At 39.5% G+C, this 16,505-nt stretch overlaps 1 protein-coding gene across 2 annotated transcripts; it reads left to right on the top strand.

Annotated features, from left to right (window-relative positions):
* The first annotated feature begins 13,494 nt into the window (after window positions 1–13,494).
* On the top strand, window positions 13,495–16,085 carry LOC116889720 (transmembrane protein 225). 2 transcript variants are annotated; one of them, XM_032890601.1, is made up of 4 exons: window positions 13,495–13,793; window positions 14,476–14,622; window positions 14,892–15,026; window positions 15,719–16,085. In XM_032890601.1, exons 1-4 carry the CDS (start codon window positions 13,613–13,615, stop codon window positions 15,949–15,951), a joined length of 696 nt encoding a protein of 231 aa, XP_032746492.1. In that variant the 5' UTR covers window positions 13,495–13,612; the 3' UTR covers window positions 15,952–16,085. The 2 variants fall into 2 exon arrangements, with proteins under 2 accessions (XP_032746492.1, XP_032746497.1); XM_032890606.1 differs by lacking the exon at window positions 14,892–15,026 and having other exon boundaries at window positions 13,613–13,793.
* Window positions 16,086–16,505: the final 420 nt, after the last annotated feature.

Here is a 16,505-nt window from a genome sequence, read left to right as displayed (position 1 = left end):
TGGATGTATTTTCTTCAAGCTGGAGTCAAAGTACCCAGACATGAGATAGAGAGGGCTGCTGCTGTGGGGTTTCATGTCACCAGAAATGTCAACATGCATCTCGCATTGAGCCAATGAAGACAGACACACCCTTTCACTTTAAGGTGAAGGAAAATAATACCTGGGTGAGAATCCCAGAAACAGTACAAGTACAAACTCACCCACCAGATTCCCGGGTTACAGAAGTTCAGAAGTTCATTGGAATTTCCTAGGTCTTAGGATTCTCTCCATTACCACTGGATCATGGAGGCACCTACACAATTCAGTAAAACAGAGAGAAACTAATGGCGTTAGTGATCATTTTGTTTTTCTTACAGTCTCTAGAGCTAGTATTAATTGTCTTAATTGTCTCAATGGGAGCACATCCAATTATTTCAAGGTGAATCTTGCAGTCATTAATACCATGATGTTATCATTTCTATGTCCTAAGACTGCTATTGAGGGAAAACACTTTTATGTGTGGGTATAATTAGAGATGGAGTCCCATTTTTAAAACTAGCCAGAGGACCGCCTTTTCTGGCCTCAGTGGGAGAGGATACACCTAATCCTATAGAGACTTGATGCCCCAGGGAAAGAGGTGGGGGATTGAGGTGGGGGGAGAACACCCTCTCAGAGGAAAAATGGAGAAAAGAATGGGATGAAGAACTCTTGGAGGCAGGACTGGGAAGGGGACAACATTTGGAATATAAATATAACAACAAAAACAACAACAACAAACAAACAACTTAGCCTCCAATCTTTTGTGGATAACTTAGTCAAAGTTTCTACTACTGTAACAAAATACCATGGGTGAGAGAAGCTTGGGGAGAAAAAAAAGAAGTATTTAATTTTACACTTCCACGTAACAGCCCATCAGTAAGCTAAGCCAGGGCAGGGACTTAGAAACAAGAAATGAAGCAAGCCTTTCTGCATACAGCACTCGAGGGAGCTGGCCCCACCCGTAGCCTGGGTGACACAGTAGAGCTAGCTCTGGTGACATCAGACTTTGTCCTCGTGGCATTAGCTGTGGAGAGCTGAACCTACTCAAGCCACTAATCAGGCACTGATCCAACACTGGTCATCAACATTGGTCATCAAACATTGACCCTATCTGTAAGCTGTTGGAGCATGTAAATGGGCTGGGTCTGCAGAACCAAAGCTGCAGGACCTCCATGCCTTAAAGCAAAAGCAGGATATCCAAGGGGAGTCTCAGTGAGTGTCCAGTCTGGATAGTGCAGCAGAAGCCATAGGCCTCAAACCAATGACTCACAGCAGCAAACATTTTCAAGTGAGTATGCTTGGGCCAAAGGGTATATTGTGTGACACACTGCAACTTCTTCAGGTCCCATTTCCTCCATTTTGTTAATTTTTGTGTTCTGTGGTCAGGTTATCTCACTTCTCTAAGCCAAGGTTTCTTTATCAGCAATATTGATGTAAAATGAAGCTGTTCTATTTAAAGTTCTCATATTTTTGAAGGCCACACAAGAAATGTGCAGAGTTATTTTATAAAATATGAAGAGATTCACATAAAGATGCTGCTGTTAGCAGAGGTCTTCTCTAGAGAAGAAAACAATGAGAGAGTGAAACTGTCTTGTTCCTCAGACTCCATCTCATTCCAGGATGCATTGACATATATGTGAACATGACCTGTATATCACAGGAACATGTTAAAACACACTTGACACAATGAACTGTAGATCTATTAAAATTGCATCTAACTGCCCATACTACCAATTACATGTAATATGAAAATTTTTATTCCATCCATATTTTGATATGTATTCATACAAACAGAAAGGAGAAAATAATATGCAAAAGCAAATTGGTTGTTTCAGTTAGACAGTATTTTTTTATTTGTTCCCATGCATTATATCCTGAATGTGATTTCCCCTCCATTCTCCCCATCTGGTCCCTCCCCCATCCCACACCACCCCCATCCATTCCTCCTCCATTTCTCTTCAGAAAAGGGTAGGCCTCCCATGGATATCAACCAAACATGGTATATCAAGTTGCAGGTACCACCATTTATACTAAGGCTGGAGGACACAACAAGTAGGAGAAAAGGGGGTCCCAAAAGCAATTAAAGGAGTCAAAGACAGCCTATGCTTCCACTGGTAGTCTCACAAGGTACACAACCATAATATATATGCAGAGGGCCGATGTCAGACCCATGCAGGTTTCCTGATTGTAGGTTGAGTCTGCAGACTTTCTTTGGAGTCCTTGACCCCCTCTTATTCTGACAATCCTTGCCCCCTACCTTCCTCAGGCTTCCCCAAGCTTCACCTAATGTTTGCTTGTGAGTCTCTACATCAAACAGTATTATTTATAATTTTTTGAAATTTTTCATATCCTGTCATTTTGGGATAGACTTTTTTAATAGAGATTTTAATGGTTTTTCACTTCTCAATATCTAGAGCTCTGTGCTGTTTTGTAAAATGGGTTTTGTAGATGTTTGTCAGTTAGAGTTTAATTTATTGTTTAAGGATTTCAAAAGTAAGTACTGTATTTACATCAATTTTTACCCATCCCCCCTCCAACTTCTCCTATGCCCCTCTTCCTCTCAAATTCATTACCTCTTCTTCTATAATTACTGTTCACATACATATTTTAAAAATGTATATATATTGTAGCAGAGGATGGCCTTGTTTGACATCAGTGCGAGGGGAGGCCCTTGGTCCTGTGGAGGTTTGATGCCCCAGCATAGGAGGGTGCTGGATGGGTGGGGCCGGAGAGGGTGGGTTGGTGGGGAGCACCCTCACAGAAGCAAAGTGGAGGGAGGAGAGAGAGGTTGTGGGATGGAGAGTTTGTAGAGATGTAACTAGGAAGCAGGATATCATTTGAGATGTAAATGAACACAATGATTAATAAAATTAAAATTTTTAAAAAATAAAAAAAATGTATATATATAAATACAGCCTAATGAGACCATTTGGCATTGATCATATGTGTATGTGTTGAGAGCTGATTACTTAAGATTGGATAATATATCAGAGAGGTCAGGCCTAGAGAAGATGAGGTATTTCTCTCTCAGATGACATTAATTAACTGTAGCTCTTAACCTGAACAATGGTTCTCAACCTGTGAGTTGAGACCCCGTTTGGGGTCTCCAAAATATTAAAATTATAATTCATAATAGTAAAATTACAGTTATATGGTATCGACAAAAATAATTTTATAACCATTGGTAACCACAACATAAGGAACTGCATTAAAGGGCCACATCATTAAGAAAGTTGAGAGCCGGGGTTGGGGATTTGACTCAGTGGTAGAGCGCTTGCCTAGCAAGCGCAAGGCCCTGGGTTCGGTCCCCAGCTCCGGGAAAAAAAAGAAAGAAAGAAAGAAAGAAAGGAAGGAAGAAAGAAAGAAAGTTGAGAGCCGGATTTAGAATTATGCCTTATGGGATTTTTTCCCAGTGTACACTAGGATGTCAAATGATGATGTCATTATTTAGGAAGGTCTTATTTTAGGTCACCATAATATTGAGAGTTCACGAGTACAGTTTCTCTGTCATATATAGAAGATACTATCTCATGGCAAACATCCTAGTCCTGAAACTCTTATTACCTTACTCCACATTTCCCATGGTATTCCCTGAGCCTTGGGTGTAGTAATTGTGTTGTAGATGGATCAGCGCTGGATGAGTATTCCTAGATCAGTTGTTCTCTGCATCTTGGTCAGTTGTAATTTGTGTAATGGTCTCCATCTGCTAAAAACAAGAAGCTTCTTTGGTGAGGAGAAAGAGCTACATGCATCTATGAGCCGAAGAATAAGTATTTAGAATGTGATTGAACACATACTGGTTTAGAAAAGTGACCATAGTGGGTTCTCTTTAGAGTCCTTGACCTCACTAGACACAGACAGTTGGCTAGGTTAATAGTATCCACCATGAATTTCCTTCTATTGAGTGGGCTTTGAAGTCAATTAGATAGTTATTGGTCACCCTCAAGGTAGATGTGCCACTACTGCACCTTGGGGACTATCTCGCCATTGCTGCTCCTTGCTGTGGTTTTATAGTGATGCAGAACTGTTGATTGTTTTACCCTCTTGGCAGTTTGATTAATACCTTCAGACACTATAATAACAATTCCTCAGTATGAAAACTTCCAGAGGAATTTCTTTTAACCAAATGTATTCCACCAGAAAGGGGAACACTCCCCCATTGCTGGTGGGATTGAAAACTTGTACAACCACTCTGGAAATCAATCTGGTCATTTCTTAGAAAATTGGAAATAGCTCTACCTGAAGACCCAGCTATATCACTCCTGGGCATATACCCAAAAGATAATCCACCATACCCCAAAGATATGTACTTCACTATGGTCATAGCAGCCTTACTCATAATAGCCCAAAACAGGAAACAACTCAGATGTCCATCAACCAAAGAATGGATACAGAAAATGTGGTATATTTTCACAACAAAATACTACTCAGCTATTAAAAACAAAGACATCAGGGTGGGGGAAAAAAACAAAGACATCATGAATTTTGCAGGCAAATGGATGGAACTAGAAAATATCATCCAAGTGAAGTAACCCAGAACCCAAAGGACATGCATGGTATGTACTGACTGATAAGTGGATATTAGCCATAAAGTACAGAACACCCATGACATATTCCCACAGACCCAAAAAAAGTTAAACAAGAAGGAAGGCCCAATCAAGGAAGCTTAAATCACATTTAACAAAATAGTCATAGGAGACAGAGGGAGTGAGGAAAATGGGTGGGAGAGGGGAAGAAGAGGGGAATGGGGAGGCAGAATAAGTTACAGAAGAGGCAGGAGAGAGGCCCAGAAGGCAAGGAGAATGAATAGAAATCTGCAGCTGAGTAGTGGGTGGATCTCTAGGAAGTTCCAGAGACCTGTTATAGGGGAGGCTCTGGGGACATGAAACTTGAAGAGGCCACCGCCTGTAGCCAGGCAGGACTCCTAGTGGGAGGAAAAGGATAACAACCCACCCGCAAAACTTTCAACCCAAAACTTATCCTGTCTACAAGAAACACAGGGATGGACCAGAGACCGAAGAAAAGGCCAACCAAAATATGGCCCACCTCAAAAACCATCCCATGGACAAGTGCCAATCCCTGACATTATTAAGGATGCTTTATTATGCTTTCAAACAGGAGCCTAGGATAAATGTCCTCTGAAAGACTCTACCCAGCAGAGGACTGAAACAGATGCAGATACTCATAACCAAACATTAGATGGAGGAGGGGCACTTCTTGTAGATATGGGGGAAGGATTAAGCCCTGACATAGATGGGAACCTCATAGGAAGACCAAAATCATCAACAAGCCAAGGTCCCTGGGAACTCTCAGAGTCTGAGCCACCAACCAAAGGACATATATAGGACAGAACAATGCCCATAGCACATATGTAGTAGACAGGTAGCTCAGTCTTCATGACTGTTTGACCTGGCCTCAGTGGGAGAGAATGTACCCAATTAGACTGAGATTTGATGTGCCAGAGTGGGGAGGTACCCAGGAAAGCCTCACTCTCTCAGAGAAGAAGGGGAGGGGATGGGGAGAGACAGTGTGAGGTGGGGACCAGAAGGAGCTGTTTGGGATGTAAATTACTTACTTACTTACTTACTTACTTACTTACTTACTTACTTACTTACTTACTTACTTACTTAAGTAATTAATGAATAAGAAAAGTCCTCCACCAAAGAAATTGGTACATTGCCTTTTAATTTAGACTAAAGTAAATGATCAGGTCACAGGCAGAAAGTTTCCAGGTTCTAAGATAAAATACTATCTCTATCCCAGGTGCTAATAGATCTTATTTCTCTTTGAAATCTCTTGGGCCAGGTCTCCATAACCCAGAAGTGCTAGCCTCTAGGCTTCCACTGGAATGGCCAACTAAACTGTGTTCACAGAGTTCTGGAGTCTTAAGTTTCTCCATCTCCATCAATTTCTGCTCTGATCCACTACCATGACATACCAATATAGGTGATTCCCTGGAGTACTTTCCAGTAAACTGCCTTCGTGCAGATTTACACAGTAGTCCCCTCGTAAAGAGCCCAAAGGAACCTAGCAGCTATTGCTCAGATACTATTGACCATTTGCTAGACTCTACTCAAGTGCTGTGCATCTGAAGTCTTTGCTGACATACAGTGGTTTTTTTTAATAAAACCCTTATATAATAAAAATCATTACCTCTAAGACTAGATCATTACTGAAGGGTAGAAGAGCCAAGATTTAAACTCAAGATGATAAGTCTTTTCTCTTAACCATAAAGTCTTACCTCAAAGACTGAATTTAATGTGGAACATTGTCTTTTCAAAACTAAAACTATAAGGAAAATATATTACTATCAAATAATACATAGGATTGAAGAGAATGTATTTGAGGCAATTAAAGAAACCCTTTCAGACACAAAGAAAGCACTATGTGATGAAATTTTAAAAACATAGAAGGAAATTCTATAGGTAGGCCTACATGGGTTTGCACCAGGTCATCTGCACATATGTTGTAGCTATTAGCTTTGTATTTTTATGGGATTCCTTTCTGTAAATAAAGTCAAGTATTTTTCTCTTGCGCCTGCTCTTGGAACACTTTTCCTTCTGTTGGGTTGCCATGTTCAGCTTCAATATGAAAGTTTTTGTTGATTTCTCCTCACATTCCTAGCTCAAGAGGAACCCTCATGGAGCCCTCAGTGCACAGGAACCAAGCAATCCGGGGCAGCAACCTTCCAGTTACTGCCTATGCCCTGAGATGACCCTGTGCCAGATCCCGCAGGGAGAGAGCTGGTCTCCCAGTAGTGCTGACACACAGACTTACAGGAGGGTAAAGCCAATGTCAGAGAACGCAAGACCAGCTAACACCAGAGATAAGCAGATGTCGAGAGGCAATGCGAAGAACCTAAGCAACAGAAACCAAGGCCACTTGGCACCTTCAGAGCCCAGTTCTCTCACCACAGCAAGCCTTGGATACCCCCAAAACACTGGAAAAAATATTTTGATTTAAAATCACAACTCATGATGATGTTAGAGGACTTTAAAACAGACATAAATAACTCCCTTAAAGAAATACAAGACAGCACAGGTAAACAGATGCAAGCCCTTAAAGAGGAAACAAAAAAAATCACCAAAAGAGGTGAAGGAATTAAATAAAAAACATCCAGGATCTAAAAAGGGAAGAGAAACAGTAAAGAAATCACAAAGGGAGACAACCCTGGAGATACAAAATCTAAGAAAGATATCAGGAATCATACATGCAAGAGTTACCAACAGAATGCGAGAGATAGAACAGAGAATCTCAGAGGCAGAAGATACCATAGAAAACATTGAAACAACCACCCGTCAAAAAAAACACACACACACACACACACACACACACACACACACACACACACAAAGTTCCTAACCAAACATCCAGGAAATCTAGGACACAATGAGAAGTTCAAACCTAAGGATAATAGGTATAGAAGAGAGCAAAGATTCCCAACTTAAAAGACCAGTAAACTTCTTCAACAAAATTATAGAAGAAAACTTCCTTAACCTAAAGAAAGAGTTGCCCATAAACATTTAAGAAACCGACAGAACTCCAAATAGATTGGACCAGAAAAGAAACTCCTCCTGTCACATAATATTCAAAACACCAAATGCACAAAATAAAGAAAGAATATTAAAAGCAGTAAGGGAAAAAGGTCAAGTAACATACAAAGGCAGACCTATCAGAATTACACCAGACTTCTCAACAGAGACTGTTGCTAGATCCTGGAAGATGACGTACAGACCTTAAGAGAATACAAATGCCAGCCCGGGCTCCTATATCCAGAAATACTCTCAATTAACATAGATGGAGAATCCAAGATATTCCATGACAAAACCAAATTTATACAATATTTTTCTGCAAATCCAGCCCCACAAAAGATAATAGATGGAAAACGCCAAGAAAAGGAAGGAAATTACACCCTAGAAAAAGCAAGAAAGTAATCTTGTTTCAACTAACCCAAAGAAGATAGTCACACAAACAAAATTCTACCTCTAACAAAAAAATAACATGAAACAACAATCATTGGTCCCTAATATCTCTCAACATTAATGGTCTCAATTCCCAAATAAAAAGACATAGACTAACAGACTGGATACATAAGGGGGACCCAGCATTTTGCTGCATACAGGAAACACACCACAGCAACAAAGACAAACACTACCTCAGAGTAAAAGAATGGAAAACAACTTTCCAAGGGAATGGTCCTAAGAAACAAGCTGGAGTAGCCATTTTAATATCAAATAAAGTCGACTTTCAACCAAAAGTAATCAAAAAATATAAGGAAGGACACTTCATATTCATCAAAGGAAACTTCCACCAAGATGAACTCTCAATTCTGAATATCTATGCTCCAAATGCAAGGGCACCTACATTCATAAAAGAAACCTTACTAAAGCTCAAAGCACACATTGTACCTCACACAATAATAGTAGGAGATTTCAACACCCCACTCTCATCAATGGACAGATCATGGAAACAGAAATTGAACAGAGACATAGATAGACTAACAGAAGTTATGAACCAAATGGAATTAACAGATATTTAACATCCTAAAACAAAATAATATACCATCTTTGCAGCACCTCACGGTACCTTCTCCAAAATTGACTATATATTCAGTCACAAAACAGGCCTCAACAGATACAAGAAGATTGAAATAATCTCATACATCCTATCCATGGACTAAGACAGGTCTTCAATAAAAACAAAAACAACAGAAAGCCCACATACACGTGGAAGCTGAACAATGCTCTACTCAATGATAACTTGGTCAAGGAAGAAATAAAGAAAGAAATTAAAGACTTTTTAGAATTGAATGAAAAGGAAGGCAAAGAATACCCAAACTTATGTGACAATGAAAGCAGTACTAAGAGGAAATCTCATAGTTCTGAGAGTCTCCAAAAATAAACTGGAGAGAGCTTATACTAACAGCTTAACAACACACCTGAAAGCTCTAGACCAAAAAGAAGCAAATAACACACAAGGAGTGTGGACAGCAAGAAATAATCAAACTCAGGGCTAAAATCAACCAAGTGGAAACAAAAAGAACTATACAAAGAAGCAAAAACAAAAAACAAAACCAAAAACAAAAAACAGGAGCTGCTTCTTTGAGAAAAACAACAAGATAGCTAGACTAATCAGAGTGCACAGAGAGAGTATCCAAATTAACAAACTCAGAAATGAAAAGGAAACAAACAACAGAAACTGAGGTAATTAAAAAAAATCATCAGATCCTACTACAAAAACCTATACTGAACAAAACTGGAAATCTGGATGAGATGGACAATTGTCTAGACAGACACCAAGTACCAAAGTTAAATCAGGATCAGATAAACCATCTAAACAGTCCCATAACTCCTAAAGAAATAGAAGCAGTTATTAAAAGTCTTCCAACCAAAAAAAGCCCAGGACCAGATGGGAGTAGTACAGAATTTTATTAGACATTCATAGAAGACCTAATACCAATACTCTCCAAACTATTCCACAAAATAGAAACAGAAGTAACACTATCCAATTCCTTCTATGAAGCCACAATTTCAGTTATACCTAAATCACACAAAGACCCAACAAGGAAAGAGAAATTCAGACCAATTCCCTTTATGAATATCTTTTCAAAAATACTCAATAAAATTCTCACAAATCAAATCCAAGAACACATCAAAACAATCATCTATCATGATCAAGTAGACAGGGATGCAGGGATGGTTCAATGTATGGAAATCCATCAACATAATCCACTATAGAAACAAACTCAAAGGAAAAAAAAACACATGATCATCTCATTAGATACTGAGAAAGCATTTGACAAAAATTCAACACCCTTTCATGTTAAAAGTCTTGGAAAGATCAGGAATTCAAGGCCCATACCAAAACATATCAAAAGCAATATACAGCAAACCAGTAGCCAACATTAAAATGGAGAGAAATTTGAAGCAATCCCACTAAAATCAGGGACTAGGCAAGACTGCCCAATCTCTCCCTACCTATTAAATATAGTACTTGAAGTCCTACCCAGAGCAATCAAACAACAAAAGGAGGGCAACAGGATACAAATTGGAAAGGAAGAAGTCAAAATATCACTATGTGCAGATAATATGATACTATATTAAGTGAGTTCAATAATTCCACCAGAGAACTCCTAAATGTGATAAACAACTTCAGCAAACTGGCTGGATATAAAATTAACTCAAACAAATCAATAGCCTTCCTCTACTCAAAGAATAAACAGGCTGAGAAAGAAATTAGGAAAACAACACCCTTTACAGTAGTCACAAATAATATAAAATACCTCAGTGTGACTCTAACAAAGCAAGTGAAAGATCTGTATGACAAGAACTTCAAGTCTCTGAAGAAAGAAACTGAAGATCTCAGAAGATAGAAAGATCTCCCATGCTCAAGGATTGGCAGAATTAATATTGTAAAAATAGCCATCTTGTCAAAAGCAATCTACAGATCCAATGCAAACCCCATCAAAATTCCAACTCAATTCTTCATAGAGTTAGAAAGAACAATTTGCAAATTCATTTGGAATAACAAAAAACACAGGATAGTGAAAACTCCTCAACAATAAAAGAACTTCTGGGAGAATCACCATCTCTGACCTCAAACTGTATTACAGAGCAATAGTGATAAAATCTGTATGGTATTGGTACAGAGACAGGCAAGGGATGAAAGGAATAGAATTGAAGACCCAGAAATGAACCCACACAACTATGGTCACTTGATCTTTGACAAAGAAGCTAAAACCATCCAGTAGAAAAAAGATAGCATTTTCAACAAATGGTGCTGGTTCAACTGGTGGTCAGCATGTAGAAGAATGCAAATTGACCAATTCTTATTGCCCTGTACAAAACTTAAGTCCAGGTGGATCAAGGACTTCCACATAAAACCTGATACACTCAAACTAATAGAAGAAAAAGTGGGGAAGAGCCTCAAACAGAGGGGCACTGGGGAAAATTTCCTGAACAGAACACCAATGGCTTATGTTCTAAGATCAAGAATCAACAAATTGGACCTCATAAAATTACAAAGCTTCTGTAAGGCGAAGGACACTGTCATTAGGACAAAACAGCAACCAACACATTGGGAAAATATCTTTACCAATACTACATCTGATAGAGGGTTAATATCCAATATGTACAAAGAACTCGAGAAGTTAGACTCTAGAGAATCAAATAACCCTATTAAAAATGGGGTGCGTAGCTAATCAAAGAATTCTCAGCTGAGGAATATCAAATGATTGAGAAGCACCTAAAGAAATGTTCAACATCCTTAGTCATCAGGGAAATGCAAATCAAACAACCCTGAGATTGGACCTCACACCAGTCAGAATGGCTAAGATCAAAAACTCAGGTGACAACAGATGTTCTAGAAGATATAAAGAAAGAGGAACACTCCTCCATTGTTGGTGGGATTGCAAGCTAAAACAACCACTTTGGAAATCAGTCTGGAGTTTTCTCAGGAAATTGGACATAGTACTACCTGAGAACCCAGCTATACCACTCAGGTATATATATATATATATATATCCAAAAGATGCTCCAACGTATAACAAGGACACATGTTCCACTATCTTCATAGCAACCTTATTGATAGTAGCCAGAAGCTGAAAAGAACTCAGATGCCCTCCAACAGAGGAATGGATACAGAAATTATGATACATCTACACAGTGGAGTACTACTCAGCTATTAAAAACAATGGTTTCATGAAATTCATAGGCAAATGGATTGAACTAGAAAATATCATCCTGAGTGAGGTAACCCAATCACAGAAAAATACACATGCTATGCACTCACTGATAAGTGGATATTACCCCAAAAGCTCAGATTACCCAAGATATAATCCACATGAAGGTCAAGAAGGACAACCAAAGTGAGGATGCCGCAGTCCTGCTTAGAAAGGGGAAGAAAAATATTCATAGAAGGAAATATGGAGACAAAGTTTGGAGCTGAGACTGAAGGAAAGGTCATCCAGAGACTGCCCCACCTGGGGATCTAGCTCATATACATACAGCCACCAGACTCAGACAATATTGCTGATGCTGAGAAGTGCATGCTGACAAGAGCCTGTCTCCTGAGAAGCTCTGCCAAAGCATGACAAATACAGAGGCAGATGCTAACAATATCCACTTATCAGATCTCCCAGGTACTAAACCACCATGCATAGAGTATACATGGACAGACTCATGGCTCCATCTGCATATATAGCAGAGGATGGCCTTGTTGGGCATCAATTGAAGAAGAAGCTCTTGGTCCTGCTAAGGTTGATGCCCCATATAGGGAATGTCAGGGCAGGGTTGTGGGTGGGTGGGTCTGGAAACACCCCAAGAAGCCAGGGGAGGGGTGATGGATAGGACAATTACGGACGGGAAACCAGGAAAGGGGATAATGACATTTGAAATGTAAATAAATAAATATCCAATAAAAATTTTAATTCATCTAATAGTATTTTATTTTGTCATGTTTGGTTGCTATCACTTAGAAGTCTTTTTCTTTTCTAGTAAGACAAAAAGGAAGTAGATTCTGAAGGGCAGGTGGAAGGGAGAAACTGGGAGGGAGAGAACTATAATCAGGATCCTCTGAATGAGAAATGAGTATTTTCAATAAAAGGAAAAATTTTTTTAATTGGAGGGAAAGAAGCATGTCAAGACAGTTTCACTTTTAGCTCAGCAAAAAGCATTTAAGGAGCTTTAGAGCATCCCTCTGGATACAAACCTAGTGCATACCATGATGTCTCCTTAAAGACTACATAGAACGTGTTCTCTGCCAAGTTAAAAAGGCAGTTCTGAGAAAAAGTGATTCTTATGCCTTATTGAAGACAGTGGAATGAAATGGCCCAGTGTAGCAGGACAAATTGAGTTTCAGAGCTTGAGTCTCCCTCAAAGCCTAATTAAATAGGCTTCTTTGAGAAACCATATTGAAGACCCAAGGTCCTACAACACATCCAAAATGTCTAATGGGTATTTCCTCTTATGGTGCCAACTAACTGAGCACTCATTCAAAAGACCTTAGGATTCTCCTTTTCACAGACTCCACTGAGTATCACTAACACCTACACAAATATTCTGACTGCAGTATAGAACTAGGACCTCTTTAGTGAAGCCCTTCAAGTCTTTGAAGTCTATTCCTGATCTCTCTCTCTCTCTCTCTCTCTCTCTCTCTCTCTCTCTCTCTCTCTCTCTCTCTCTCTCTCTCTCTGTGTGTGTGTGTGTGTGTGTGCGTGTGTGTGTGTGTGTGTGTGTGTGTGTGTGTGTGCACGCGCATGCGCAAGAAATCAGACCTCACCACATTAAAGCTCTCTCAAAGAACCTTGGTTGTTCCAATGCCCTAGGTACCAAGGTCAAGGGTCAAACCAACAGACAGAGGATTCCATGGCAGTTTGTTGCTCTGACAACAGTCTGCCCTTCATATGAGTGGTAAAGGGAGGAAGTTATCTTTTTTGTTCTTCAGATTACTTCAGCTTCTATCTACCTCTACTGACGTCTCTGTCAACATCTCTGCAGTCAGTGAACATCCCGAGTTCATCCTGCATCTTCTGACTAATCAAATCAAGGACATATAAAACGTTGGTGGTAGTCTCTGGTAGAAACTTTTATCCACAATGATGCGCATTCCAAACAGAAGTATCCAGGCTGCCAACATATTCTTCTCCTCTGGGGCCATACTTCTGTTGATAGCAGGACTCATCATGGAAAACTGGGTGGAATTGATTCCCAAAGTGAGAAAAGATAAAGTTACCCACAGTCCATGGCTGGGATGCTGTCCTCCTTTTTGGCCTGAAGGTCAGAACTATAATATGGAAAGTGGTGGGTGGAAGAGAAATCAACTTACCCTTTATTCCTGGGTGCAACTTTCTCAGGCCACTGTAAGCCATTTGCTGTAAAATGTCATCATGTAGATGCTTGGAAGAAAAGATTGGGGTCTCAGTGATTTAAGCACTGATTGTTTATTTGTTTGTTTTTGTCTTTTCAAGACACATTTTCTCTGTGTAGCCCTAGATGTCCTGGAACTCACTCTAGACCAGGCTGGCCTCAAATTCACAGATGTTCATTTGCCTCTGCCTCCCAAGTACTGGGATTAAAGGCATGAGCCACCACCTCAGCTTAAGCACTGAACTTTTGAAAAACCTATTCAGTAGCAGTAGAATAGTCAGTACAAGTAGTCACATGTGGGTATGAAGAAAATGACTGGCCTAAAGGAATATAGATTTTAACACTCTGGGAGCAAATGGGATGGTATAATACTTAATGACCTATGAGTTATAAAGACTTTCATAAAGACATTAAACTTCTGCTGGTTCAATTTTTCTGTCCCGAATATATTGCCTCTTTATTCTTTATTCCTTTTCTCTCCTCTGTATTCTGATTTTTTTGACCCTCATGAAAGTTTGACCTGGGCAATCGTGGAAATGAATCTAGAAGAAATATATATCCTTCTCTCAATATAGCTTCTGCTTCCCAACAGAGAGCCTGGAGGCAATCAGACGGATGATGATGATGAGTCTCAACATTTCCATCTATCTAAACTTGATCATAGGTCTGCAGTTCACCTACATGATTTCTCAAAATAAGTGTGTGCATCTCCTTATTGGCTTCCTGAGTTTCTTCACAGGTAGCTTCCTGGCTTCATTGCTATTGATGGAAGTTGCAATGGGCTTATGGGTTCCAATCTGCAATCTTTAAATAGCTAAGCTTTCCAATTCTCTGATTCAAGGGTACATATTGTTTCTGAATTAGATCTATCACTGACTTAGGATAACTCTGTGGAACAGCCGTGCTGGGGCGGGATGTTGTTCCTATCACCATAGGGTGAATGGGAGTGAAGACTTGACTAATGGGTTTAAACTTCCTGAGAATAAGACTTTTCCTTTTGAACACTAGGTTGCCTTTTGTTCTATGCAATCATTGTGTATCATCACAAGCTAAATAAAGGTCAGTATGTGTACTTCGTTAATTACAAGACCAAATGGATAGTTTTCACCATCTACTTAACCATCGCCCTCTTTCTTACCTGTGGTAAGTGTCCTCCCTTCAGCCCTGGGGCCCTTAAAGAGAGATGAGAGTCAGTCCACAGCCAGGGAGAGAAATATGAAATGACAAAAATGGAGAATCAGAGAAGATACCAAAGTCTGTACTTTAAAGGATGAAAAAAAAAATCACCTGGACTAACTCTCTAAATAGGGTTCTTAGGAGCAGAAAGCTGAAATTGGACATGGTAGGCTATGCCTGCCTCCAGGGACATTCCTTGTCTTCTCCTTTTAATACCTTTCCAACTTAAATGCAGATTTAAAACCACGAAAGACGCCACCAATGACAATGGGTGAGAACAGGTATTCAATCATGGTACGAGAGGACAGGGATTCAAGGAATAGAGTTTGGTGCCCATGTAATTACAAGACAGCTAGCGATAGTAGCTAGATATAGTTGTAGTAATGCCAAAGAGACCCAACAAGACAGGAGGTCCCCTTCTCCTGGGAAGCCATAGAATTTTATAAGAATTGCACTTCCCCCAAGGAACCCAGGCAGAAACACACCTCCCAAGGGAGCTGAGAAACACTGAAGTTACTGTGGCTATATTCCTCTTCCTCTGAGTAAAGCTGGGAAGTGTTCATAAAGCTTAGGGGTCAGGGTCTTCTAAATATGGAAGGAAGTGATCTTACATCTCTCCATGGTACACTAATCCTGATCCCTTGCTTCTCTGTCCCTAGGTATCTTCAGTTTCATACAGTGCACAAACAGATGTGCATGCATGAAATTCTGTGTACCCCACACAGAAAGTAGCAGCAAAGCAATGACTCAGAATACAATCCAAGTTATTTCACTTCCTCCACGATCGGAAATGCCTCGAAGTATCGTCCATATGCACTCTGATATGCCATCCAAGGAGGGTTCCGTATCCAAACCACATCTCCAATCACGTCGTGTGACCTGGGCTCTGTGACTTGATGGTCTGCACCTTTCATACTACCTGTCATTGCTATGGAATTAGCTGTATGTTTCCAATCGTTCATCTGTATGGCAATGGAAAGATTCAGAAAAATGTCTGTTTTTAAACCTTGGCCTGATAAATGATTTCCCCTATAGTTGTTCTATTCCATTAATATAAAAGGTTTAAATGAATAGTATTTGCTGCACTGTTAACTCTAACCATATGGAATACTTTTTCTAATTTTACTGTGTAATGTTTTGATCATATTGAATGGAAGACTAACCATTACGATAAACACCTGTGGACACATCATTATTAATTTTTAAGATTATGTCCTTTTTATTACTTCTACATTTCTATTGCAAGATTTTTTAATTAAAAATTATTTCCCTCTAGACATTTTCCTAATTTTACCTTCATTTCCCATAATAAAATACTTTTCAGGATGGATGGATGGATGGTGATTTTACATCATGTTCTCATTTCTACTTTAATACTGCTGTATAAATGATTTCCAACAAACTTCCTAAGTATTTAGCAAAATGGTATATGTGTCGGGCTCAGTG

The sequence above is a fragment of the Rattus rattus genome, chromosome 1 (genome assembly GCF_011064425.1).
Source record: "Rattus rattus isolate New Zealand chromosome 1, Rrattus_CSIRO_v1, whole genome shotgun sequence".
Taxonomy (NCBI): Eukaryota; Metazoa; Chordata; class Mammalia; order Rodentia; family Muridae; genus Rattus; species Rattus rattus.
The sequence above is the reverse complement of the archived record's forward strand: the minus strand, read 5'-3'. Positions and strand labels throughout refer to the sequence as shown.